At 44.0% G+C, this 26815-nt stretch overlaps 2 protein-coding genes across 3 annotated transcripts in view; both read left to right on the top strand.

Moving 5' to 3' along the window:
• ATP6V0A2 (ATPase H+ transporting V0 subunit a2) overlaps positions 1–13847 on the top strand; it is a 41204-nt gene extending 27357 nt beyond the window's left edge. The window contains exons 14-20 of the mRNA XM_055404671.2: positions 1795–1913; positions 2578–2788; positions 3467–3586; positions 5353–5472; positions 7891–8008; positions 10034–10205; positions 10828–13847. Coding sequence (XP_055260646.1) covers positions 1795–1913; positions 2578–2788; positions 3467–3586; positions 5353–5472; positions 7891–8008; positions 10034–10205; positions 10828–10927 — 960 coding nt within the window. The 3' untranslated portion in view covers positions 10928–13847. The remainder of the gene's footprint in view (positions 1–1794; positions 1914–2577; positions 2789–3466; positions 3587–5352; positions 5473–7890; positions 8009–10033; positions 10206–10827) is intronic.
• Positions 13848–14595: 748 nt separating this feature from the next.
• Positions 14596–26815, top strand: part of DNAH10 (dynein axonemal heavy chain 10) — a 156602-nt gene continuing 144382 nt past the window's right edge. For both annotated transcript variants that reach the window (XM_088828117.1, XM_055404325.2), the window contains exons 1-4: positions 14596–14809; positions 19854–19940; positions 22685–22785; positions 24620–24728. In XM_088828117.1, the coding sequence (XP_088684243.1) occupies positions 14596–14809; positions 19854–19940; positions 22685–22785; positions 24620–24728 (511 nt within the window). The remainder of the gene's footprint in view (positions 14810–19853; positions 19941–22684; positions 22786–24619; positions 24729–26815) is intronic.

The following is a 26815-nucleotide window of genomic DNA, read 5'->3' as shown; positions in this document are numbered from 1 at the left end:
CCCTTAATATCTCAATTTCTTGCTGCTGCTGCTGCTGCTAGGTCACTTCAGTCGTGTCTGACTCTGTGCGACCCCATAGACGGAAGCCCACCAGGCTCCCCCGTCCCTGGGATTCTCCAGGCAAGAACACTGGAGTGGGTTGCCATTTCCTTCTCCAATGCATGAAAGTGAAAAGTGAAAGTGAAGTCGGTTAGTCGTGTCCGACTCTTAGCGACCCCATGAATTGCAGCCCACCAGGCTCCTCCATCCATGGGATTTTCCAGGCAAGAGTACTGGAGTGGGCTGCCATTGCCTTCTCTGCAATTTCTTTCTGCTGCTGCTGCTAAGTCACTTCAGTTGTGTCCGACTCTGTGTGACCCCATAGATGGAAGCCCACCAGGCTCCCCCGTCCCTGGGATTCTCCAGGCAAGAACACTGGAGTGGGTTGCCATTTCCTTCTCCAATGTGTGAAAGTGAAAAGGGAAAGTAGAGTCGCTCAGTCGTGCCCGACCTTAGTGACCCCACGGACTGCAGCCCACCAGGCTCCTCCGTCCACGGGATTTTCTAGGCAAGAGTACTGGAGTGGCTTGTCATTGCCTTCTCTGCAATTTCTTGCTAGTACTGCCTAATTTTTCAATGAAAAGTGTTTTTAGTTTTGACCACTCTGTGTGGCTTATTCCCTTAGGCCTTAGTTCCCTGACTAGGGATGCAGCAGTTGCCCTTAGCAGTAGGACCTCAGAGTCCTAATCATTGGACTGCCAGGAATTCCCAGGATCACCTAGTTTTAACTGTCACAGAGGTTTCACAGACTGTTCAGCACGGTTCAGGTGGTTTTACCCGAGGGGTTGGTTCTCGGGGTGTTTCTGCCTGGATGACAGAGGCTCACTGTGTATTCCGAGTCAGGCTGGTGTGCAGATGAAGCTGACATTCCGTTTGAGAAGCCAGGATCAATGCCTAAATACAAGTCCACAGAGAGCTGGGGTTACAGTCTGTCCTACTCCCTGACCCCCTTTATTCTAGTGAAAAGTGCCATGAAACATGTGCTGCTTCTTCCATTTCTTCTTTGTGCACAGTAATTGTTTTTTTATCTTTTTAGAAAGAAATAGTGTGAAATTTTAGAATGGGAAAGGGAGCGTAAGTTTATCATGGTGCTTATTAAGGTCGTTGTTCGAAAGGGGGAAAGTGAGGGGAGAAGGAAAGAAAGGCAGTGGCTCTGGGGCTGGGGCTGTCCCCACCTACCCACCCCGCCATGGGGCTCAGCAGGTGGCTGCTTGAGGCCCAGGCAGCGTCTCTCTAGACTCAGGGTTCTTCTCGAGGAATTTCAGCCTTAAAAGAAGAGCTTTGAAACTACCTCAAGGGACTTCCTCGGTGGTCCAGTGTCCCGGACTCTGCCATCCTGATACAGGGGACCTTAGTTCAGTGCCTGATCAGAGAACTAGATCTCTCACATGCCACAACTGAGAGTTCACATGCCACAAGTAAAGATCCTGCATGCTGCAGCTAAAACTGGGCGCAGCCAAATAAATCTGTCAAAATTGGTTTGGAGGGAGGTGATACAGTAATGGAAAAAACTCATTGACAGGAGTCTGTCATCCCCTAATCTGAGCTCTCCAATTGAGACTGTCTCCTAATGGTTTATTCTTGTCTCTGAACATAATTTATATAATTGAATATTGTTGTTGCCTTAAGTCTTAATATGATAGGAAACTTGAAAAAGCTTGATTGCGGTTTCCTTAAGGAATAGCAGTTTTATTCTAAGGCAGTTGAAGGAAGGAAGTTAAAGTTTTCTTTTTTGGTGTTTTGTTTTGTCTTTAGATTTGGAACTTGGCCACCAATCGTCTCACTTTTCTAAACTCTTTCAAAATGAAGATGTCTGTGATTTTAGGGATTACTCACATGACTTTTGGCGTCATTCTGGGAATATTTAACCACTTGTAAGTACGGATTTTTTTTTAAACCAATGTTTATAAGCCAAGTTTTTGGTATTAGTATTTCTTAAACTTTGCTTGATGATAGACTGCCTAGATCTTAAAGGCAGCCAGTATGGGGTTATGTTGTATTCATATGATCCTGTTTTGATGATCAGTTTTTTGGCAGCTTCTTTGATTCAGCAAATATCTGTTGAGCATATAGAATGTGCCTGGCACTGTTAGGGGTTGAACAGTGAGATCAGAAAAAAGTTTCACCCTCATGGAGTTTATGTTCAACTGAGGGAGACATGCAGCATGTTCATTCACATTTATTTCCAGAGGTGATTTTTGTCATTTTCTTTTTTATTTTATAAATCAAAAACTTTTGGTTCGTTTCTTCCAACTGGTATATTAGAAGTAAGAGATGATATCTTTTTTCTTCTAATTGAATCTGAAAGGGAAATACTAGTCTTCTCTCCTGTCCTCACATCTTTTTGTGATTATATCTGGATCATAACACAGATGATGTGATTCTGAGATAGGCTTTGTCACGGAGAATTTAAGATTAATTTACTTTTTACTTTTTATCTTAGTCCAGCTGTGTGCTGCCACTAAGACCCGGTGCAGCCAAATAAATAAATGTTAAAACATTTGTTCATGGGTTAACCAATTCTGTTTTTTGCCCTAGGCATTTCAAGAAGAAGTTCAATATTTATCTGGTTTCCATACCAGAACTGCTCTTCATGCTCTGCATCTTTGGATACCTTATATTTATGATCATCTATAAGTGGCTGGTTTATTCAGCCGAAACCTCCAGAACTGCTCCTAGCATTCTGATTGAATTTATTAGCATGTTTTTATTCCTGGCTAGTGACACAAGTGGTCTTTACCCAGGGCAGGTAAACAATCTTTTTATTTTCTTCCCCCATTCTTAGGAACTCAAGGGAAGTCCTCATGAGAGCCTTTTTGTTTCGATCAGTAGAATGATTAAAGGTGCTTCCCATGGCCTCCCAGGCACTGAGGGGCTTTCTGTTTCTCTCTGTTATCACAGGGGGTGTCATTTGCTATCTCTGGTCAGACTGTAATCCAAACTTGCTGCCACTCCTTAGCTATCAGAAGTGGTGGGGAAAGAATGTGTTACTGGAGGGTTCCCAAGTACTGCTCATCCATCTGTCTTTTCAGTTTTTTTCTTTTTTTTTTCAATTTTTTTCTTTTTAAATAATTTTATTTATTTATATTTAAATAATACCACTGAGCCACCAGGGGAAGCCCCTCCAGTTTCTTTAAAAATCAATCTCTGACTAAGCCAGGCTTTCAGAGAACTGGTACTTGGACCATGGCACATGGTCCTCTCCAGAAATGACTTTTCTATATAGATGTGCATTTGTGTGATGCCACCCATATCCGCTATGAGTTTAGGAAACAAAAGGTAAAGACTGTCTGACAAATATAATTTAGTTTGTGTTTATGTTCCTTGCTAATAGACATTCTACTTGATTGTCACTATTTTCAGCGTACCAGTGACACTTGGTACGTCTTTGCATTTCAACCGGCTTCCTCCCCGTTTGCACCAACAGGAGCATATCCAGAGGCTGCTGCTGGTCGTCACAGTGTTGTCAGTCCCCGTGCTTTTCTTGGGAAAACCACTGTTTCTTCTGTGGCTGCACAAGGGGCGCAATTGTTTTGGGGTCGGCAGGGTAAGTGTGAGTTCGGATGCACGTTTGTTGATGGTGAGCAAAGTCTGTTTTTAGCTGTGGAAAGTTTTGTAAGGAAAACACCTGCCAGGAATTCCAGTGGCTAAGACTCCACGCTTCCTCTGTGGTGGGCATTGGTTCAGTCCCAGTCGGGGAACTAAGGTCCTGCTTGCTGTACAGTGCAGCCAAAGAAATAAATAGATTTGGAAAAAAACAAAACACCTTCCATGGGATCCAGGCTCTGATTTAAAAGCTAAAGCTTCCCTCACTGAGCACTCTGGTGTTGGCTGTTCTGCAGAGGTGTGGTGCCAGGAACCTGCACATCTGGGGATGGGAAACTGGTCCCCCTTTAACGAACCCCAAACCGAACAGGAGGTTGAGCTGAAATCTTTCAGTGATGCTGGTCATAACTGAAGTGTTTTTCTTCCTTATTCTTGCCTCTTCATTTTTTAAGGTGCTTTTTTAATTTAAGTAACAGAATTAAAGGAAATGTGGGAAATACAGAAAGTAGTGCCTTGAAGTTTTCCTATACAGTTATAAACAGTGTTAGCCATTTGTTGAGTTTCTTTTCAGACTGTTTTCTCGTTTGTCCATATTTCTTTTTAAAAAACATTTTGGGGTTGGGGCGGGGGAAATATTGTGGTAAGATATGCATGATGGAAAATTTCCATCTTAACCGGTTCTGAGTGCGCAGTTCAGCGTGCACCCACAGTACACACCGGCACTGTGTATTCCACACTGTGCGTCCACGCCCCAGCTGTTTCCAGAGCTCTCCCATCTTCCTGAACTGAGGCTTCATCGCCATTAACACTAACGCCCCATTTCCTCTCGCCCCAGCCCTTGGCAAATACCTTCTACTTTATGTGTATATGAATTTGACTGCTTTAGGTATCTCGTACAAGTGGAATCAGGTAATAGTCTCCTTTTATGACTGACTTATTTTACTTAGCATAGTGTCCTCAAGATTCATCCATGTTGTAACCTGTGTCTGAATTTCCTTCCTGGGAATTCCCTGGCTGTCCAGCAGTTGGGACTGTGTGCTCACTGCTGAGACTTGACTGGGTATAATCCCTGGATGAGAAACTAAGAGCCCACCAGCCATGTGGTGCCAAAAAATAAAAAAAAGAAGAAAAAGAATTTCCTTCCTTTTTTTTTTTTCTACTTTTTGACTGTACTCCACAGTATGTGGGATCTTTGTTCCCTGACCAGGGATTGAACCTGTACCCCTTACACTGGAAGACGGAGTCTTAACCACCAGGCTACCATGGAGGACCCTTCCTTCCTTTTTAAGGCTGAATAATCCATTGTGTGGATAGACTACATTTTGCTTCTCAGTTCATCCATGAATGGGCACTTGGGTTGTTTTCACCTTTTAGCTGCTGTGAACAATGCTGCTCTGAATGTGGGTATATAAATATCTATTGGAGTCTTTAGCTTTCAGTTCTTTTGGGTATATACTGGAAATGATCGTTCTTTGTTTAATGTTTTGGGGAGCCACTGAACTGTTCCACAGTGGCTACACCATTTTACGTTCCCATAAGCAATGCACAAGAGTTCCCTGTACACCCTAATCAATACTTACTTATTCTCTGTTTTTTTTTTTTTACAATAGCCATCCTAGTGGGTATAATATGCTCATTTTCTTTTAAAGTGCTTTTTATTCCTGAAGAGCTGAATCTTTAACTGAGTCGAAGGGGTTCTAACTTTGATGTTGTCACAACCTTGTGATTTTAAAGGCACTGACTCTGTTTTCCTTGGGTTGTTTTTAGAGTGGCTACACACTTGTAAGGAAAGATAGCGAGGAAGAAGTTTCTTTGCTGGGAGGCCAAGACATAGAAGAGGGGAACAACCAAATGGAAGATGGATGTAGAGAAGTGACGTGTGAAGAGGTAACCTTTATAGTTACTGTTGTTGGCGTGAGGAGCCAGACTCGCACAGAGATGATCGTCACAACGAGAGTGATAGAATCACTGTTTTTTTTTTTTTAATTAATTTTTGCTGGAGTCTAGTTGACTTACCATCTGTGCTACTTTCAGATGTCCAAAGTGAATCAGTTATACATACACATATCAGTTAAGTTCAGTTGCTCAGTTTTGTCTGACTCTTTGCGACCTCATGGACTGCAGCACACCAGGCTTCCCTGTCCATCACCAACTCCCAGAGTTGCTCAAACTCGTATCCATCGAGTCAGTGATGCCATCCAACCTCTCGTCCTCTGTTGTCCCCTTCTCCTCCTGCCTTCAAGCTTTCCTAGCATCAGGGTCTTTTCCAATGAGTCAGCTCTTTGCATTAGGTGGCCAAAATATTGGAGTTTCAGCTTCAGCATCAGTCTTTCCAATGAATATTCGGGACTGATTTCCTTTAGGATTGACTGGTTTGATCTCCTTGCAGTCCAAGGACTCTCAAGAGTCTTCTCAAACACCACATTTCAAAAGCATGAGTTCTTTGGTGCTCAGCTTTCTTTATATATATCCATTTAGATTCTCTTCCCATATAGCTCATCACAGAGTACTGAGTAGAGTTCCCTGTGGTATACAGGACGTCCTTATTAGTTGTCTGTTTTGTATATAGTAGTGTGTGTGTGTCAATCCCAATATCCCAGTTTATCCCTCCCCCACTGTCCCTCGGTAACCATACATTTGTTTTCTATATCTGTGACTCTGTTTCTGTTCATTGATAGTAGTCATCTTAAAACATCAAAACTCAAAGCAAAGCAGCCATTCCTCAAAGCTTTCCAAATACTATTCTCTTCATAGAATTGTCATCATAAGGATTTGGGGTTAACATTTTGTGGTTCTGAGTCTTACCAGGGATTTATAGCGTTAACATCACAAGTTGTGATATTAAATGACTTAAGATGCTATGAACATTGCTTTCAGAAGATTCTCATCTCCATGAGAACTTCTCCATAGTTGTAAGAAAGAGACCCTGTTCACACTGGCTTCAGGGGGAATCTGCTGGCTCAGGTCAGGACGGGGGGACAGTGGGCCTCAGGCTGGTGAGGCTCTGGATTCCAATCCCAGCAAGTCTAATTTGGGTTTTCTTCGCAAGTTTGCTTCACATTCTGAAGCCAGCTGGCCCCACGATGTTGGAACTGTAGCCACAGCGAGCACTGGGCTCATTTTCTTCAGTCTTTCAGTCAGAGAAAAGCACTCTTACCTGCTTGTTTCCATGAGGAAGAATCCCGAGGAAGTGCTGTGATTGGCCTGGCTGGCGTCACCAGTGACTGCTGTAGTTGTCTGCACGGGCTGCCACAACCACACACTCGGGGTCTTAAACTGAAGAAATTTATTTCTCATGGCTTTGGAGGCCAGATGTCCATGGGCAAGGTGTTGGCAGGGTCAGTTTCTCCTGGGGCTTCTCTCTGTGGCTGTGTCCCTACATGGCCTTATTGCTGTGAGTGTATCTCTTGTTGTCTCTTCTTATAAAGACATCAGTCCTACTGGATCAGGCCCCAACCTTATGATCTCATTTAACCCTAATTACCTCCTTAAAGGCCCCATCTCCAAACATACTCTTATTGGGGATTAGGGCTTCAACGTACGACTTTTGGAGGGGGACACCTTTTAGCTAATAACTACTGGCTAAGGATCCAGGGTGAGATGCGAGAAGAAGCATTTCCTCCCAGGGAAGGGAAGCACAGTCCCGGCAGACAGAACCAGCATGTCTGCTGCTCTCGTCTACTTTATTTTCTTGAAAACTTTTTTGGCTGTTCAGTGAGGACTAAACAAGATTTCTTACAGTCAGCCTTTTGTAATTATTATGTAATTTAGTGCTTTAACTTGAGATGATTAATAATTAACTCTCTAAGGTCATAAAAAAACAAAAAGCAGACCTGAAAGAACGTGAGAGGCGTCTTGCCCAGTGTTCTACATCTTTTCACTGTTAGGGACGCTTTTTATAATTTCTCATTCTCAGACTCGTATTAAGATGCTCTTATCCATTAAACACACATACATTCACAGTCTTCTAATCTTGTGGTTGGTGGATGTCTGGTTTCTCATGGTACGTTTTATGATTACTAAGAGTAGCTCAAGAACCTCATTGGGCTGTCTGAGGGCCATGGCGGTTGTGGCATCAGAGTTCCGGTCCCGCACCCTCAGCTCACCTGTGGGGTCACATCCTGGGGACAGGGGAGTGGGAGCTCCGTAGATCGAAAGCTGGGTAGTGGCAGAGCTGTGAGCAGAACTCAGATCTCGTGACTCCTCACGCCCCAGCACGTCCTCAGCGGCATTCCAGAAGCCAGTCCTGCCCCTGTCGTGCATGTCATGCACAGACTCTAACCCAGGTTGTGTCATCTCTTGTAGTTTGATTTTGGAGAAATATTAATGACCCAAGTAATTCATTCCATCGAGTACTGTCTGGGATGCATCTCTAACACTGCTTCGTACCTGAGGCTCTGGGCACTCAGTTTGGCTCACGCACGTAAGTTTCTGGTTTGACCTGCAGTTCCCAAACTCTGGGCCAAAACACCCCTCAGCACCTCAGTTAACTCATGGGGGCACTGTGGGACACTAAAAAATTTTGATGGAGAGGGCATTGTCTACAATGCTGTGTGAATGGGGACTGTTAGGTTGTTTGGACTTGACTACTTACTGCCCTGGTGTCCTGGGTATTTCTTCTGATTTCAGGGTGCTGTGAAAAAAATCACTGGGACGCAAGTTGTTTTCAGGACCAAAAAGGCTTAGGAACCTCTGGCATAAGCATTTTACTTCCTCTGCTCTGACCATTATTATTTTTGTTTTTACTGTGGTTTTAATTCAGCCCTGCCTCGCAAAGTGTCATGGTCTAGTTATGCCAAGCAAGTCCTGAAACAATGCTGACGAATAGTTTTGATTACAGACAGTCCTCCTTTTGCATGCTCTGGTGATGCATGGATTTCAGTTACCTCCATTTACTCAAGTCTCACCAGCCGCCCAAAAACACGGTTGAAATTTCAGTTTCTACCATAAACTCTGAGTATATGGGTACAAAGCGCAGGCTTCACTGCTGGCCTTTTAGCCTACAAGTCACTACATAAATAATACACATACACATCATGACCAGAGACCAGCGACATCACTTTTTCAGAGCCTGTTGTGATTGGTCACTGTGTTTTTTCATTTCCTTATGCATTTATAAACAAGAATAAGAGAGTGTTTTCATGTTTTGATAATTTTGAAAGGTCCTAGAACAACTGTCATTTTTCCCATTGGTCCCTGAACCTGCTGCTCAGTTCGTGCCCAGACAGCAAAGCGCATGGTAGTGTGGCCTCCTTGTGGGCCAGTGGTAAACTTACCTGGCATTTAAAAATGGATCACTGAACTGAGGGAATTGGCCAACAAAGATGAAAAAATGCACCAGAGAAACAAACAATGATCTGTTCGAAGTGAAATGCAAACGGAATGTAACAGTTTAGGAGAAAGAACTGATGTGGGGGTGGTGACACTGCTTCTGTTCGAGAGGTGAAATTTGCAGCCAGAGGAACTTAGTAACGTACGGAAGATGCTGGTGTCCCAGAAGTGATACCGCAGAAGCTTCAGGAGGTATTTCAGGACTTGCAAGGCGCAAAGCACACTGTAGAAGCTGATCCAAACTTGGAAAAGAGTAGGACAGCATGCTAAGTATTAGGGAGAATGCTTGCTCTGTGTCCAGGTGCCTGGCTCTCCCAGGTCACATGAGAAGAAGGCTGTTCAAATCACCCTTGGTAAGTTCTTACCAGACCCCCCCAACAATATAATACTCAGTGTTTCTAATGTTTAAAAGATTCGCTCTTTTTTTTTTTCATTTCCTTATGCATTTATAACCAAGAATAAGAGTGTTTTGATATTTTGACAATAATTTTGAAAGGTCCTAGAACACCTGTCATTTTCCCCATTGACCGTTAAGGATGCTTTCACTGGTCACTATTCTGCCCCTGCTCCATTGTGCAAAGACTATCTGTACTTGTGAAAATCACCAGGTGATAGAGGTGTCCTTTTGCTGGTTGGTACACTGATATTTTTATAAGCAGAGCCACAAGTTGAGACTTTTCTGGTTGGAGGGGACGCTGTGGTCCACCATATTCTGATACAGAGGAGGAGACTAAGGCCCAGTGAGGTTTGGTGCTGGCGCTGGATCACCCGCCTGATCAGTTAGTGGCTGAGTCAGGACTGATGCCCAGCTTGCCACTGCCTGATCCAGGGCTGCACTGGGACCGAGCCAGCCAGACCCCCATCTGGGTCAAGATCTCTCCTTGGCAGGCAGGCAGACCTGATTTCTCTGGAATGTCAAGTCATCCTTCACATTTCAGAAGATCAGGTTGCTCATGTAATTTTTACGTGAGGAGCAGATTATATCTTTTACGGGTGTGTATTTATTTTAGGGATAACAATTCAACATTTCTCAGAAGGAAACTCAGTCTAGCTAGCTAATGGAAGTGACTCACTGAAGGTCAGCAGAGGTTAACTCTGCAAAATGCTTCCCATGCAGAGTTGTCTGAGGTCCTGTGGGCCATGCTGATGCACGTCGGCCTCCGGGTAGACACAACCTACGGGGTCTTGGTGCTGCTCCCAGTGATCGCTCTCTTTGCAGTGTTGACAATTTTCATCCTTTTGATCATGGAAGGCCTTTCTGCATTTCTTCACGCCATCCGCCTCCACTGGTGAGTTTGGAATTGAGCTTCGGAAAGGTTATTTAAGACAGTAAACCGCCCCCCCCCCATATATATACACATAGAACATTTCCAGTAATATGTATGTGTACATACATTATTTAGGCTAGTTCTTTCCTTCCCAGTATTAAGATCTGTATTCTGATCCCCTGAGTTAAAATTCTGTTTTGTTTCTGAGCTACTGTCCCTTATATGTAAAAAGCAAGTTTATGCTTGATGAATAATTATGTGTATTTAATATTTTCAACTCACTTTGGGTCTGACAGGGTACTTTATCTCATTGTAAGCCATATTTCTTAATGTTTTACAATGTTATGTCAGATTACTTGTCTGTGTGTCTAGTTACGAGGAGAGAGAGGTTCCTAATTCTCGTGTGAATGTCCATAGAGTGGGAGGTAACATGAGGTGTCAGCATTTCCTTCATGAGAAAGCCAGCAAAGGGTCAGTGTGTGCGTGTGTTTTATCTCAGTAAAAGTATTTGTGCCAAGAGCAAATAAGGGATGAAGCACGTTTGGAAGTACAGAACTTTTTTTTAACTTAGTAAATGTTGTTTTAAGAAATGTAGGAAATGTTATTCAGAATCTTTCATTAATACTTTTTTTTTTTTTTTTAGGGTAGAATTTCAGAACAAATTCTACGTTGGTGCAGGCACCAAATTTGTTCCTTTCTCATTCAGATTACTTGCTTCGAAGTTCAGTGATGACCTGGCGTGATCATATTGCAGTATCCAACAAGCTTTCAGATTTATGGAGAATTATCATGTTGTAGAATTCCTTATGTTAAATTGATGATAGGAAAAATTCCATCTTCATTAATTGCCTTATGAGATAGCCAAATCTGTAAGATATACCTCTTCCTCATATGTTAAGTATTTTGTAAACTTTCTCAATTTCAGATATATAAATTTCTTTCAGTTTTTATGATGAGCAAATGTAAGTTCATGCAAAAGTTATGTTATGGTTGTTTTTAAAAATACAGGCGTGGGAGAGAGAAGCCAATTTTGAATGGCGAATTGAAAATAGTCTTAGATATTTGATTCCCTTTCATTATTTAAAAAAAAAAAAAAGCCACAGTTATTCTGTCACCTGAAGTTGTCAGATAATATTTTCCAACAGCTGAAGCTAAGTAGTTTAAAAAAAATTTAATGACGGATCATCAAAAGATTCACATTTATTATATTTTGCTTAATTAAAAGTATGCAAACTTTTTAATTGTATGCTATCTAGAATTACAGGTAGAATTGTTTCTACAGTTTTGTCTTGTTTTAATAATTGGAGAAAATGGGATAAAATAACATGCAACAAAATGGTTATCCCACTTGTATATTTTTTTAAAGACTTTTATCCTGTTACCCTTACATTAAACCAATTATGATAATTGTATATTTGAGAAGATAAACTGTGTACTGAGCCTTAAAATCCAGTGTGACTTTAGAAGACATAATATGGATATGATTTGAATTTAGTTGACTTATGTTCCTGAACCAAAAAGGGTTTATACTGAGTGAAGAAGGAAAGGTAAAAAGTAGTATTTTGTATATTTTTATAATAAAATATAAATTAAGATATTTTACCATAAAGAGGTTGCACCTGTCCTTGAGAACAGTATAATTATAATGTTCCACTTTCAGACTAATTCTAAATAAATATCTGATAAAGGCACTTAGAGTTAAACTTTTTAAAAGTACCAAGATCAGTTGAAAACCAATTCTTACTTAGCCATTAATGTATAATCTTCAGTTTAAATTCATGTTTTCACTTGACATTTGAGTCAGTCCAGTTGAACATTTTGATCTGTCCTATATTCTTATAAGTTATGTTCATTTTTCATATTTTACTGTAATGGGTTTTAGATATTTATTTTCAAAAAGAAACCTGCAGTGTTTTCCCTTTCTTAACATTTTGAGTCATTCACATGAAGAGACCTGCTTGTCTCCTTCACCCTGGCTGGTAGGAGAGAGTTTGGGACTTTGATTACAAGCTAAGATCATGGTGGCCCTGGGTTTAAGTGTATCTTTTCAGGTGATTTCAAGGCCTGTTTGCTGAGGGGCATGAACTGAACATCATGCCGTAACTGTGACTCTAACATTAAACCTTTTTAATTGTAGTCAAGATTTCATGCTACTACTCCATGAGATGTTGTCCCTCATCTTAAAATATCAAACAAAGTGATGCTGATGAAACTTGAAAATGATTCTGCTCTCAATGTTAAGTTTCCCCAGAAAGATACAAGGTTGGACACTTCTGGTGGGTGAATACAAAATGTGGTTAATGCCTTGCAGACTCAGACTTGTCCCTCACAGGTTCTTATTTTTATTATTTTACTCCAAGGGTTTGTTGTAATAAGATAACTAATTCATTTTTAGGAAACCAACAATTTCAGGGCACTGTTAACTGACTAGTAAACAGGAAACCTACAGGATCTGCCAGAATTCTTTTCCACCCCCCACTGGCAGTTGTCAGGGGACCACTTTACCTTTATGGGCAGAGAAAAGAGAGTGAAGAATCACTTTTCAGTTGAAACCTATGTAGTAGTTCTGTAGAATGTAATAGTATTATTAAACACAAATTGTTAGTTCTCATTTTTGTGAAAGAACTCTCAAGAATTAGAGTTTGATGACATCTTGTAGGCTTCAGGGTAAATTTTCTTTATATAGTTACTGGTTCTAATGTCATGTTACCAGAGCTGTTGCTCTGTTTTGTTTGCAAGTGCTTTGGTAAGAAGTATTATGTGTACGGTTGTTAAGATGTAACTTCGTTTCTGTGATAGCAAACTTCCAGAGGAAAAACAGTCAGTTGTCTGATGCCAAGTATCTGTTTATTTCGCTAACTCGAAATGTCACTACTGCCACATTTTCCACTTTCCATTCAGCTGTTCATTCTAAAATAAAAATCCAAGGGACTTCTTCGGTAAAATAGAGGTTGACTTTGCCCTGCAAGGATGAAGAGGGTCCTTGCAGCGGTGCGATTGTGTGGAATCAAGGAGTGCAGAGAGGGTCTGTTGGCGGTCGTGCTGAGCCTTGGACTGGCCATTCATCATGGGTAGGACTTTGAGGGGACTCACCTTTCACTGAGAGCTCCTTGGTCCTCATTTATGGAATGAGTATTTTATAACAACACTCTGATCTCAGTTTTCATTCTGCAGTAGTTTAATAAGGCATAGATTGTGTATAGCATTAGGTAACTTTTATGTCTACGAATTAAAATTTCAGACACTTTGGGGCCTGATTCATTTTGGAAAAGAGAAACAACATCAACTGTTCCTCAGCCTGCATTTACAAACGACCTTATTAAATTTAAAGCCAGGTTTGCTTGCATGCCATCTGGTGTATCTTCAGCAAGAAATCTTAGTTCAAGATGATGAAAATAAGACAGTTTGGAGTGATAATTTTTCAACACCCAGGCTGAACTTTGGTTTAGAATTTTAATACTTAGAACATTCCACTTGTTCCTTGATGGAAAAATCCAGTAAGAAGGCTAGATTCAGCCCAGTTCTGAATCTAGGGGCTCAATTCTGTGAGGGGAAAGGACTGAACAAGTTAAAAGATCCACAAATGCATGAAAGGACAAATTTGCATCTTCCTATCAGTATTCAACTTCCCTTTACTAATGAAAAATAAATATATCTATTTTTGAGACTGCGGGTGTTTTGCTTTATTATGCTTTGGATTCGCTACAAAGCCTTTGATCCTGTAGCCAGGTTCCCTTCTTGGGGCTTCCCCCTTCCTGACTCTGGTACACCAGAAGGAACTTGCCCCTTCTTGGAAATCTTCACTAGGTATTTGCTCTTCTGACGCCCTTTGATCCAGAGCGACCGAGGGCTCAGACTGAAGTCCTTTTTGCCTCGCGTCCAATTTTGCCTCTACCACCTCCGAGATGCCGAGGCCATGTCTGTCACCTGTTTTGCCCGTTTTCTTGTCAACAGTGCGAGCGGGACGTTCCCAGACAGGCTGGCGGTGGAAGAGCAGGAGGCCTTGCGCATACAAGGCTTCTGGCTCCCTTCCAGGCCTGCAGATCATCGGCGGCTAAGACTGGCCCTAGCCGAAGTCTTTGAATCCCCTTGCTTGCGGCCGCCCTGCTCATCTCGGTCCTCCCACAAGGAAGGGGGCGTCCATCCGGGAGAAGAGCCCCGACCACCCTCCGCGCGCAGGCTGGGGCTCCCCGGCCCTTCCCCAGGGGCTCAGCACCACCCTCCTAAGTCTCGGTTCGCGCCTCTGTGAGCTCAGGGCTCCGGTACTGGCGCGCGTAGGAACTGCCGCGCCCGGGGCTGACCCCCCCGCCCCCCGCGCCAGCGGCGGCCGTTGCTAGGGGCGCCGTTGCCACGGACGCCGGCCCGGCGCTCAGCTTGCTGAGCGCTGAGCTGTGGTCAGTTTTGCCGCGCCATGGACGACCTGCGAGTGCTGTGGATGCGCGACCGCGTGTACAGCGCTTTCGGCATCACAGACCCTCAGCTCTTCGAGGAGCTGCTAAACCGCAACGACGGCGAGGCCGAGGAACTCATTCTGCACTTTCTCAACCAGACCAGCGAGGAGGAGGGCGCCTCGACTCTCTTCTTCTACCGCAAGGTGGTGCCCGAGGAGGTGGAGGTGGAGATCGGTGAGCCCCTCGGCCTCCTTCCCGCCGTGCCCCCTTCGGTCCTGTTCGTTCCCACCACTCCGGCTATGAAGGCAAAATCCCCTCCCACCCGCCACTTTTGGCCTCCCGGGCAGTCCGTAAATGCTTATTGCCGCCCACCCTGTCCAGGCACAGTCCAGGCACCAGGTGAACCGGACAAGCCCACTTAGATAAGTAATCACAGCAAACATTTACCGCTGCATCAGTACCAGGTACAGTTCCTGACACATATGCGTGCCTGCTAGGTCGCTCCAGTCGTGCCCAGACTCCCTGCGACCCCGTGAACTGTAGCGCGCCAGGCTCCTCTGTCCATGGGATTCTCCAGGCAAGAATACCGGAATGGGTTGCCAGTGCCCTCCTCCAGGAGATCTTCCCGACCCAGGGATTGCACCCGCGTTTCTTGTGTCTCCTGCATTGATTGGCAGGAGCGTTCTTTACCACTAGCGCCACCTGGGAAGCCCCCAAACGCGTAAATCAACTGTTAACCATATGAAGTCGGTTTATTCAGTTCAGTTCAGTTCATCCCTCAGACTCTTTGCGACCCCATGGACTGCAGAACGCCAGGCCTCCCTGTCCTCCCCGGAGTTTACTCAAGCTCATGTCCAGTGGGTGTATTATCCCATTTTACAAATGGGCGAGCCATGGCACATAGAAAGTCAACGAACTCATCCCCACAGGTCACATAATAAAGATTCAGAAAAATAAGAGTCACTGTCCAATGGCATGCAGTAGATGGATGGAGAAGTGGCCCAGGGGCGGAGAGGGACATGTCACGCTCTCTCTGCCAGATGATGACAAGGTCCACCTTTGTGGAGAAGAGCACCCCTTCCTATCTTCCTAGGTTCCCGCCTGGCACTTGTAAAGTAACATCAAAACAAGGTATTAAAACATTACAGCAGATGTAAACGTTTATGTTGAACAATTGAGCATTTCAAATAAAGATAGTAACAGTGACTGATACCCAGAACTCTCCATGGAGGAGGCTGTTCCAGCCCAGGAACATGGAGAGGGCTTAGGGGTGGGGACAGGGGGAGACAAGACAGAGGGCAGGGGACACTTGGAGAGGTGCTTGTTGGGGAAGGAGACTGAGAAACAGGCAGTTTCTCTCCCAGCAGGAGTATTGGCATCAGTGCAGTTGTCATGGACTGGGTTTGTGTGATGTGTCTCATTCACCAAGGGCTTCCCAGGTGGCTCAGTGGTAAAGAATCTGTCTGCAAAGCAGGAGCCTCGAGAGATGCAGGTTTGATCCCTGGGTTAGGAAGATCCTCTGGAGAAGGAAATGGCAGCCCACTCTGGTATTCTTGTCTGGAGAATCCCATGGACAGAGGAGCCTGGTGGGCTACCGTCCATTGAAACGCAAAGAATTGGACACGACTGAAGTGACTTAGTAGCACACACGTCTCATTAACATCACTGCCAGCCTTCTGTGCTAGCGTCACATCTTCAGGAGACTCTGGATCCCCTCCAGGGCCTTCCACTGGGTGGGGAGGCAGAGTCACACAGAACTTTTTATTTTCTTAAAAGGTAGTAGTCACATTCATGTATTTTAAGTATACCCTCTTCACACAAAATAATACACATACTCACTGTAGAAAAATCCAACCCCACAAATAAACAACAATAACGAATTGTAAATGACACCCAGAGAGATGACTCTCATAACATTTGGAATCTAACTTTTTATCCGCCCCCTTCTTCCCTGGCGGAACAACCATTCCGCATCACTCATATGACTGCGTGAGCTCTGCCCCCTGTCAGATCAGTGACTGCATAATAAATGTTACTTGCTTGAATCATCCCATAACCAGCTCCCCCCCCACATTTGTGGAAAAAATTGTCTTCTCTGAAACCAGTCCCTGGTGCCAAAAAGTTTAGGGACCACTACTTTAAGGAGTCAAAACTCTCTGCTCTCAGTTAAAAATTATTTGGATGGAGACAAATAGATGCTGGTCGTGAGAAAAGGGGGTTGTCTAGATCAGCAGCATCTAGTTCAAGATGCTGTTCTAATAGCTAAACATGTGTTGTTTCTTGAAATAACAAAATGGAATCATACTGTCCAGATCACTTAATAACTTGCTTGCATTTTTACACCGTAATTTTTAGAAATTGCAAAGTTATGCATTAATCTAAAAGTTGCACAGTATTAAGTAATAAATATTTCCAGCAAGTATTACTGGAAGATAGTCTCTTAAAAATTCACATAACGTAGCACTTAGAAACATAGAAAGTAAAAGATAATCCCTCACTCACCCCTAGGCCCTGCTCCCATTCCTATGTTGTTGCTGTTTAGTTGCTCGGTCGTGTCCAAATCTTTGCAACTCCATGGACTGTAGCCCACCAGGCTCCTCTGTCTATGGGATTTCCTAGATAAGAGTACTGGAGTGGGTTGCCATTTTCTTCTCCAGGGGGATCTCCCAAAGCAGGGATCAGACCCACACGTCCTGTTTGGCAGGTGGATTCTTTACCACTGAGCCACCTGGGAAGTGCATCCAATTCCTATAGGTAAACATTATTGGTAGTTTGCTGTACATCCTGCCAAATCTTTTCTGAAATCAATTTATCTATCTATATTCAACATCATGATCATCTTTATCTTTATATATAATGGTATATATATAATGATAAGGCTTCCTTGGTAGCTCAGCTGGTAGAGAATCCACCTGCCATACAGGAGACCCCTGTTCAATTCCTGGGTCGTGAAGATCTGCTGGAGAAGGGATAGGCTGCCCACTCCAGTATTCTTGGGCTTCCCTAGTGGCTCAGATGGTAAAGAATCAGCCTGAAATTCAGGAGACCTGGGTCCGATCCCTGGGTTGGGAAGATCCCCTGGAGCAATGATAACATATATTGTATAGAGAGAGCTCCTAAAATCATAAATAAGGTCATACTATATATAGTATTTTGTGACTTGTCCTCCCTCAAAGATACCTTGGAGAATTTTTCATGTCCATACCTATAGATCTGTGTAACTTTAGAGCTGTGCCATATTTTATGTTCAGTTCAGTTCAGTCGCTCAGTCGTGTCTGACTCTCCGCGACCCCATGAATCACAGCACGCCAGGCCTCCATATCCATCACCAACTCCCGGAGGTCACTCAAACTCATGTCCACAGAGTCGGTGATGCCATCCAGCCATCTCATTCTCGGTCGTCCCCTTCTCCTCCCGCCCCCAACCTTTCCCAGCATCAGAGTCTTTTCCAGTGAGTCAACTCGTCGCATGAGGTGGCCAAAGTATTGCAGTTTCAGCTTTAGCATCAGTCCTTCCAATGAACACCCAGGATCGATCTCCCTTAGAATGGACTGGTTGGATCTCCTTGCAGTACAAGGGACTCTCAAGAGTCTTCTCCAACACCACAGTTCAAAAGCATCAATTTTTCGACGATCAGCTTTCTTCACAGTCCAACTCTCACATCCATACATGACCACGGGAAAAACCATAGCCTTGACTAGATGGACCTTGGTTGGCAAAGTAATGTCTCTGCTTTTTAATATACTATCAAGGTTGGTCATAACTTTCCTTCCAAGGAGTAAGCGTCTTTTAATTTCATGGCTGCAATCAGCATCTGCAGTGATTTTGGAGCCCCAAAAAATAAAGTCTGACACGGTTCCCACTGTTTTTCCATCTATTTCCCATGAAGTGATGGGACCAGATGCCATGATCTTTGTTTTCTGAATGTTGAGCTTCAAGCCAACCTTTTCACTCTCCTCTTTCACTTTCATCAAGAGGCTTTTGAGTTCCTCTTCACTTTCTGCCATAAGGGTAGTGTCATCTGCATATCTGAGGTTATTGATATTTCTCCCAGCAATCTTGATTCCAGCTTGTGCTTCTTCCAGCCCAGCGTTCCTCATGATGTATTCTGCATATAAGTTAAATAAGCAAGGTGACAATATACAGCCTTGACGTACTCCTTTTCCTATTTGGAACCAGTCGGTTGTTCCATGTACAGTTCTGACTGTTGCTTCCTGACCTGCATACAGGTTTCTCAAGAGGCAGGTCAGGTGGTCTGGTATGTACCTATCCCCTAATGAATGGACATTTATCCTGCCACTGTATTTTATTTTACACCCAGTGACACAATGTGTCCTTTTGTACACTTTGTACACTTTATTTTATGGGAGAGACTTATAAAAGTAGAACTGGAGGTGTGGTGGGTGTGTGAATTTGTGGTTTGAATGGGTCCTGCCACACTGCTCTCCAGAAGGGCCCTGCTAGTCCACACCCAGCAATGGTGATGGGGTGCCTGTTTGCCAACATCCTCGCCAACACTGAGTATTATCATGAAAATTTTGACCAGTCCCCTATATGAAAGGGGATAGGATGCAGGTCCTCATTCTGATGTACATTTGTGTGATAATTAGTGGGGTTGAGGCTCTTTTTGGGTGTGTGTTGGTCACTTACATTTCTTCTGGGCTGCTTGTAATGATGTGATCATCCTGTGTAATCTTCCTCTCCTGGAGAATTTGCACAGGTCTTCCTTTTGTGTCCCTTAAGGCTCTCTCCAGTAACTGGGATATTTTTATGGGACTGTGTGTTGGTTTGCAAACCGCCCCCATACACGGAGGGCAAGGAGAGACCGGAGAAAGAGGCAGCCACTCTGATCAGTAGGTGGCGGTCTTGGGGGTGGCTGGATGAGTTTACTGCCTGCTTACCAGCACGTAAGAGTTTATAGAGAGGCCTTCCTGGGGTTCAGGCACCCATAGCACCTTGAGGTTCCCACCACAGCTAATCTATCCAGGTGCATCCTTGAAGTGGCTCCCAGTGTGGGCATCCCCAGGACAGGGCAGGGGTGAACAGCTCTTGATTGCCTGAGGACAGCACTTGGGTTGAGCAGCGGTTCCTCCTCTCGGTGACCTCCTTCAGCAGACCATAATAGGATATGGGCGTCAAGAGATTCTGTGGCCTTCAACAGACTCTCCCGGGGCCACAGTCCAACTCTCAGCACCAAGGAGAGTGGTAATTCCCCAGGGCTGGCACAGTGAAACAATTACGTTTTATTTTTCTCCTTTCGCTTTGTGTGACTGTAAAGATGATGACATTCCTGGCCTGTCTGAAGAGGAAGAAGAGGAAGAAGAGGCTGAGTTTCAAAAAGTGGAGTCGATAGATAGGGCATCAGGTATGGAATTGGGAGTGAGGGGAACTGGGGGGCATTCACCCGGAGGGAGGGGTCCGCTTGCCCAGACTAAAATCAGTCTCTGCTTTTTGCTTATGTGAAGCTGAGACTTAGTAAGAAGTTTTATACAAGGAGAAAGTGCTGGGTGTTAATAGGTTCATTATTAGTTACCCGGGGCTTCCGTAACTAAGGACCACAGACTGGATCGCTTAGAACAACAGCACAGCCTTCCTTCCCAGTTCTGGGGGCCGAAAGTTCAAGATCAAGGTGTGGGCAGGACTGTGCTCCCTTGACACAGGAGGACCCAGCCCCAAGTGCTGGTAGAGCCTAGATTGAAATCCTGCTCCAGACCATCATGTTGCCAGCAGAGCCAAACAACCCATTTACTCCTCATTTCTCCTGTAACTCACCTTCCCTTACAATAGCAGAAGTTGTAGGTTAGACACGGCACTTTACCAAGATACTGAGTTTTTGAAAGTCAGAGGGAAAGGACTTTCCTGGTTGTCCAGTGGCTAAGACTCTGAGCTTCCAATGCAGGGGGCCTGAGTTTGATCCCTGGTCAAGGAACTAGATCCCACATGCTGCAACTAAAGTGCCTGCATGACACTTTATGAAGATTGAGGATCCCGCATGCCACAGCTGAGGCCAAGTGCAGCCAAACAAATACATGCAAATAAATATTAAAAAAGAAAAACATCTTGGCCTTCCCTGGTGGTCCAATGTTTAAGAATCCGCCTTGCAATGTAGGGAACATGGATTTGATCTCTGGCCCAGGAAGATTCCACATGCTGTAGAGCAACTAAGCCTGTGTGCCACGACTACTAAACCCACAGTCTAGAGTCTGTGCTCCTCAACAAGAGAAGCCACCCCAAGGTGAAGCCTGCCCTCTGAAGAGTAGCCCCTGCTCACTGCAATTAGAAAAAGCGGTACCAACAAAGACCCACCACATTCAAAAAGAAAAAAAAAATCATTAAAAAAATCCCTTAAAAATTAAAAATAAAATCAGAGGAGAAAAAGGATTGGGATGATGTGCAGTGTTTCCTATCGTCATCTTAATTTTTTCAGAACAATTTGTTTTTAACCAAAACATAACCCCCTCTCTAGTGAAAATTAGGGGTGTTAGAGGAGAGGAATACAAGTTTAGAAATACAGGCCCTCCATTCTTACTAATGTTTGTGTAGGTTGGGTTTTGATAAGACAGACAGTGGTCGTGAGAGACACAGTCATATTTACTGATGGCCTCCTACTTTGGTACCAATAAATCCGTGATCAGGAAAGAATTGGGAAGGAGGAGGCTGCTTGGAGAGAAGGGTTAGGACAGTCTCTGACAAAGCAAATTAATATTCCTTCCAAGTGTATTTTTTTCTTTTCTTTTTATCGTGGTAAAACATACGCAGCATCAAACAGCATTTTATCCACTTCTAGGCATATAGCTCTGTGGCACTGAATGCACTTGGCAGTGTAATTTTTTTTAATCTTTTTTCTTTTTGACTGCATTGCATGGCATGTAGAATCTTAATTCCCCAACCAGGGATTGAACCCTTACCCCCTGCAGCGGAAGCATGGAGTCTTATCCACTGGCTGGATCACTGGGGAAGTCCCTCAATGGTGTACTTTTGTTGGTGGGCTGTTGCTCTTGCTCTGGTGATGCTAGTTCTCCCAGCTGTAGGCTGTTTCCTCTGCTACCAGCATGCATGACACTCAGCCAACCTATAGTCTAATCCTCCCAAATCTCACCCCAATAGATGTTATTGTCCCATCTTATGGATGAGAAAACCCACTGCAGAGAGGGTTCAGACCACACATGTTGATTTGTTCCAAAGCCTGGACTTTGTCCAGCGCCTTTTGGAGGAAGAGCCAAACAGCTTGAGAACACTCTCCCTTCTCTGTGGGCTTCGTCAGAAACTCAGAGTTGTTACTGGTAGGCTGTGAGATTTTCAGATCCCATCAATAACAGTAGACCTGGGAGACACACATTCATTCTATTTAGTTTTCTTTCCTTCCCCCACCAGTTTCAAGTTTTATAGTGAAAAAGGAGTAGATGCTAACATGTTAACTAGAATCTCATCCTAAGGATAAAGCCCCGCCTTTAAGTAAAAATCTCAGAGAAGTCACTCACTGGACACTGTAGCTGAAACAAGCTTGTACACTCTCACACACAAATTAAAATTCCAACTGAGGACCAATCAAAACCACAACACAATTCTCCTAAGTATAATGTGAGTCAAGGCTACAGTAGGATTCATTTGTAAAAAATGTACATCCAGCTATTTTTTTAAAATATAATTTTATTTTTTATTTAGTAGTGGGAGTTACTCTCTAGTGGTGGTGATCAGGTTTCTCCCTGCAGTGGCTTCGCTTGTGAAAACAGGCATTAGGGCACACGAGCTTCAATAGCTGTGGCTCTTAGGCATAGGAACTGTGGCTCCTAGGCTCTGTGGCACAGGTTCAGTAGTTACAGGACACAGGATTTGTTGCTCCGTGGCACAGGTTCAGTAGTTACAGGACACAGGCTTTGTTGCTCTGTGGCTTGTGGGGTCTTCCTGGATCAGGAATCGAACCTGTATCTCCTGTGTTGGCAGGCAGATTCTTTACTACTGAACTACCAGCAGGGCCCAACACCTAGCTTTTTGATAGCACGCCCACTGAGTGAAATATACTATCGTCCAAGATGCAGGTCTGTTCTAGGTGACAAGAAACCTCATTTTCCAAGTATTTCATCTTGTGCATTGCATCATGTTTTGCAGCTAAGAATCTGCAGCTGAGAATGTATTCTATACATCGTCCTCCCAACAGCCTTGAGGAGGAAGAGATGGACCTTGAGAGTATAGAGAACCTCCCTGTCAAAGTACGTGTGGCTCTTTCTCCTCTTGGGTAGGGTAATGGGAATTTCATGTCCTCGGATGAGTCTGGGTAACTGACACAGTTCATACAATAAATGTGACCTGCTGGACTTCCCTGATGGTCCAGGGGTTAAGACTCTGTGCTTCCGATGCAGGGATCTCAGGTTCGATCCCTGATTGGGGAACTAAGATCCCACATGCCACACAGTGTGGCCAAAAAAGAAAAAACAGAAAAAATGTTAAGGAACATACTGTGTTGGAATAGATGATGGAATCCTGTGTTGGGGGTCCCCAAGGTCCCCCTCAGATTAAATGATCTGCCACAATGACTGACAGGACCCAGAAAATCTTTTGTACTCATAAGTTCAGTTCAGTTTGTACTCATGGTTATAGTTTATTTCAGTGAAAGGATGCAGATTAGAGTGAACAGAGAACAAGGCATACAGGGCAGAGTCCAGGTGAAAAAAAGAACAAGTTGTCCTTTCCAAATGGGGCTGCCAGGGCAGCATTCATTCTTCTTCTTTTTTAAAAAATATTTTACTTTATTTATTTGGCTGTGCCAGGTCTTAGCTGTGGCACATGGGATCTTTAGTTGTGGCATGTGAGATCTAGTTCCCTGATCAGGGATTGAACCTTGGCCCTCCTGAGTTGGGAGTATGGAGTTGTAGATAGTGGACCACCAGGGAAGTTCCCAGTAATCATTCCTGCAGCAACCATGTGGGACAACACATAGGAGGTTGTGCCAATCAGAGGAGTTCACCCAAGCCTTGGTGTCCAGGGTTTTTAGTGGGGATCAGTCATGTCTGCATGAAGTCCACACAGTTATTCAGCAGCCCATTTCACTTTGCAGAGGTCAAACTGAGGCAGTATGACTCAGTTTCCCAGGCAAACAAAATCAGTTCACCATAAATCATATTTTTAGTGTAAACTCTCCAGCATGACCCAAGGGCCCAGCTCTACAGAGATGCTCAGATCAGCCAGGATGTTCCAAAAGCTTAAAGGTCGTCACCTGGGAACTGGTTCAGGGCTAGCCTTTTCCTTTAAAGATTGTTTTTTTTATGTCAACCATTTTTAAAGTCTATTGGATTTGTTACAGTATTGCTTCTGTTTTATGTTTTGGTTTTCTGGCTGCAAGGCATTTGGGATCTTAGCTCTCCAATCAGGGATCAAACCAACACCAACCGCATTGGAAGGTGAAGTCTTAAGCTTTGGACCACCAGGGAAGTCCCAGGGCTAGTCTTGAGTGCCTTTGGAATGTGTAGGGTTTGGACAACCCAGGTCTGCTGGGTCAATCCTTCACTGCACAAACCCCAGGGAGACTTCATAAAGTTAGGATGGAAGCATTTGGCCTGAGCTGTGCTAATTGAAATTACACTCAGTTGCCCCATGAATATGCCTCCCTGCAAAAAACCTGAATTCAAGATGGGTTTGTTGCAATTTGTAGTCCAGAGAAGCTTGATTAGTATATGCTCAATTCAGTTTATTCAAGGGTACCTGCAGTTGCTGGAAGAGTCAGGCTTAGAGTTCAGCATCTGAGTGAGTTTTATTTTATTTTTTAAAGTTATTTTTTTATTTGGCTGCACCAGGTCTTAGTTGCAGCATGTGGGCTTGAGTTTCCTGACCAGGGATTGAACCTGGGCCCCCTGCATTGGGTACATGGAGACTTAGCCACTGGACCATCAGGGAAGTCCCCCTGGATGAATTTTAGCTCATGTCTGTGGTCCACTGGGAAGTAAGTTCAGCCAGTGCATGGAGAGAGAGCTCAGGTATACACAAATATTAGGTGATTTGGGTGCACGGATATATCTCAGTGTGACTTTTTTGGTCCCTGTGTTTCAGAAAACTGTTAAGCAAATTATGGAAAAGACATATCTCCAGGTGCTTTGTACTCCTATTCCTGAGGAGTTTCTGGACCAGAATGTTTTGTTTTTTCTTAGAAATACAAAAGGTATGTTTCCAGCGGGAATGTGTGTGAGTGTGGGTGTGCATGCAAGTGCATGTGCGTATGTCTGAGACTCTTAATTTATACATGTTCTTGAGAAGATAGCTTTTTATCAGTACAGCCAAACCTCATTATTCATGGATTCTGTATTTGTAAATTTACCAACTCGCTCAAAATTTTTGTAACCCCAAATCAGTTCTTTCAGTGCTTTCATGGTCTTTGAAGGACACGTACAGAGTGGGGAAAATTTGAGTCACTGGCATGCATGGACCCAGCTGAGGTCAGGCAGGGCCATCCTCTGCCTTCTTATTGTATCAAACACTGTAGATGAGTGTCTTTATCGTGATCTATTTAGTACCAGGGTTTTTGAGTTTTTGTGGGGCTTTGGCATGATTTCACTGTTTAAAATGTCTCCAAGGCGGGGTGCTGAAGCACTGGCTAGTACTCAGAGCGCAGGAAGGCTGGGATGTGCCTGATGGAGAAAACTCGTGTGTGATGTAGGCTTCGTTCACACGTGAGCAATGGTGCTGTTGGCCGGGAGTCCAAAGTTAGTGAATCAGCAATTATGTTCAATAAGGTGTCTGAACAGAAACACACATAAGGTTGTACAGTAAGTCCCCTGTGTACAAATGAGTTCTATTCCAAGTGCATGTTCGTAAGACCAATTTGTTCATAAGTCCAACAAATTTAGCCTAGGTACCCAACTGACACAATCAGCTATGTAGTACTGTGCTGAAATACGTTTATAATACTTTTCACACAAATAAGACATAAAAAGACAAACAAAAAATTAAAACAATTTAATCTTGCAGTACAGGACCTTGAAAGGTATAGTACTACAGCTGGCATACGGGGGCTGGCATCAAGTCAAGAGGCAAGGAGAGTTACTGATGGAGGAGGGAGAGGAGGTGGGAGATGGCAGAGCTGAAGGATCGTCAGCAACAGGAGACGGAGGGCAAGCTGCAATTGTACTCACACCTGACATTGATGGCACAGGTTCTTATTCCTTGCTGGATTCAATTCTATCAATCCTCTTGAAAAAAGGATCCAGTGATGTTTGGGTAGGACTGTATCAGCTCTGTCACCCATGCTTGTTTTCATGCTTGCTTCTGGACATCCTGGGCTTGAAATAAAGACACGGTTTGACTGTCCGCCATACAGTACGCTATAGTAAAGTACACAACACACACGATGTTGCTTTTCTTTTTATGAACACTGATGGCCCTTTGGATCACAACCTCACCGCTAAGTTCTGAGTTTCTGTACTTTGTTCTTCCCAAATGAGAGGGAACATGACAAGAAGGAGGAAAGATGACCGGCAGAGGCTTAGCATTAAACAGTTCTTGTTTGAGGAGGGGCCAATCTCAGCTCAGGGCTTCCCTATTTAACAATAATCACAAGCCAGGAACAACAATAATCAGCCTTGGCCAGAGGGTGTGGCATTTACCCCGATTTATTACTATTTACTCTCATCATATATAGATATATATTTTACAGGTATCTTTCATTGATGTCAAGCTTTCTTTTTCACCCTTGGCTTTTACATAATTTCCCTTTAAAATAAATTTATTTCAGTAAAGAAGCATTTGATAGAAAGAAACCTATTAGGCAAAGAATAGTGTACACATCTATACAGATGCAGGGAAAGGCATGCAGACTGAAGCTTGTGGTGTGTCCCAGTAAGACTCAGAGACGTGTCCCAGGGCCCTTTGAAGTGTTTATAGAGCTGATTGGTGGTGATTAATTTTTTGGTGGGGTGGGGTGGAGTCGAGGGAGAGGTTGGGAGCGAATACACATCAAAGAAAACCTGGCCAATTCCATGGTGACTCAGTGGTGGAAGGAATCTTTCTGCCAACGCAGGAGGCATGAGTTTGATCCCTGGCCTGGGAAGATCCCACATGCTGCGGAGCAATTAAGCCTGTGTGCCACAGCTCCTGAGCCTGTGCTCTAGAGCCCAGGAGCCCCAATTGTTGAGCCCACGTGACTCAACTACTGAAACCTGCATGCCCTAGAGCCCATACTCCGTATAAGAGAAGCCCCCACAACGAGACGCACCAAAGGTAGAGAGGAGCCCCCTGCTTGTTGCAACTAGA

This window comes from Moschus berezovskii, chromosome 19 (assembly GCF_049115385.1).
Source record: "Moschus berezovskii isolate FMDL1 chromosome 19, NW_MosBer_1.0, whole genome shotgun sequence".
NCBI classification, from domain to species: Eukaryota; Metazoa; Chordata; class Mammalia; order Artiodactyla; family Moschidae; genus Moschus; species Moschus berezovskii.
The sequence above is the reverse complement of the archived record's forward strand: the minus strand, read 5'-3'. Positions and strand labels throughout refer to the sequence as shown.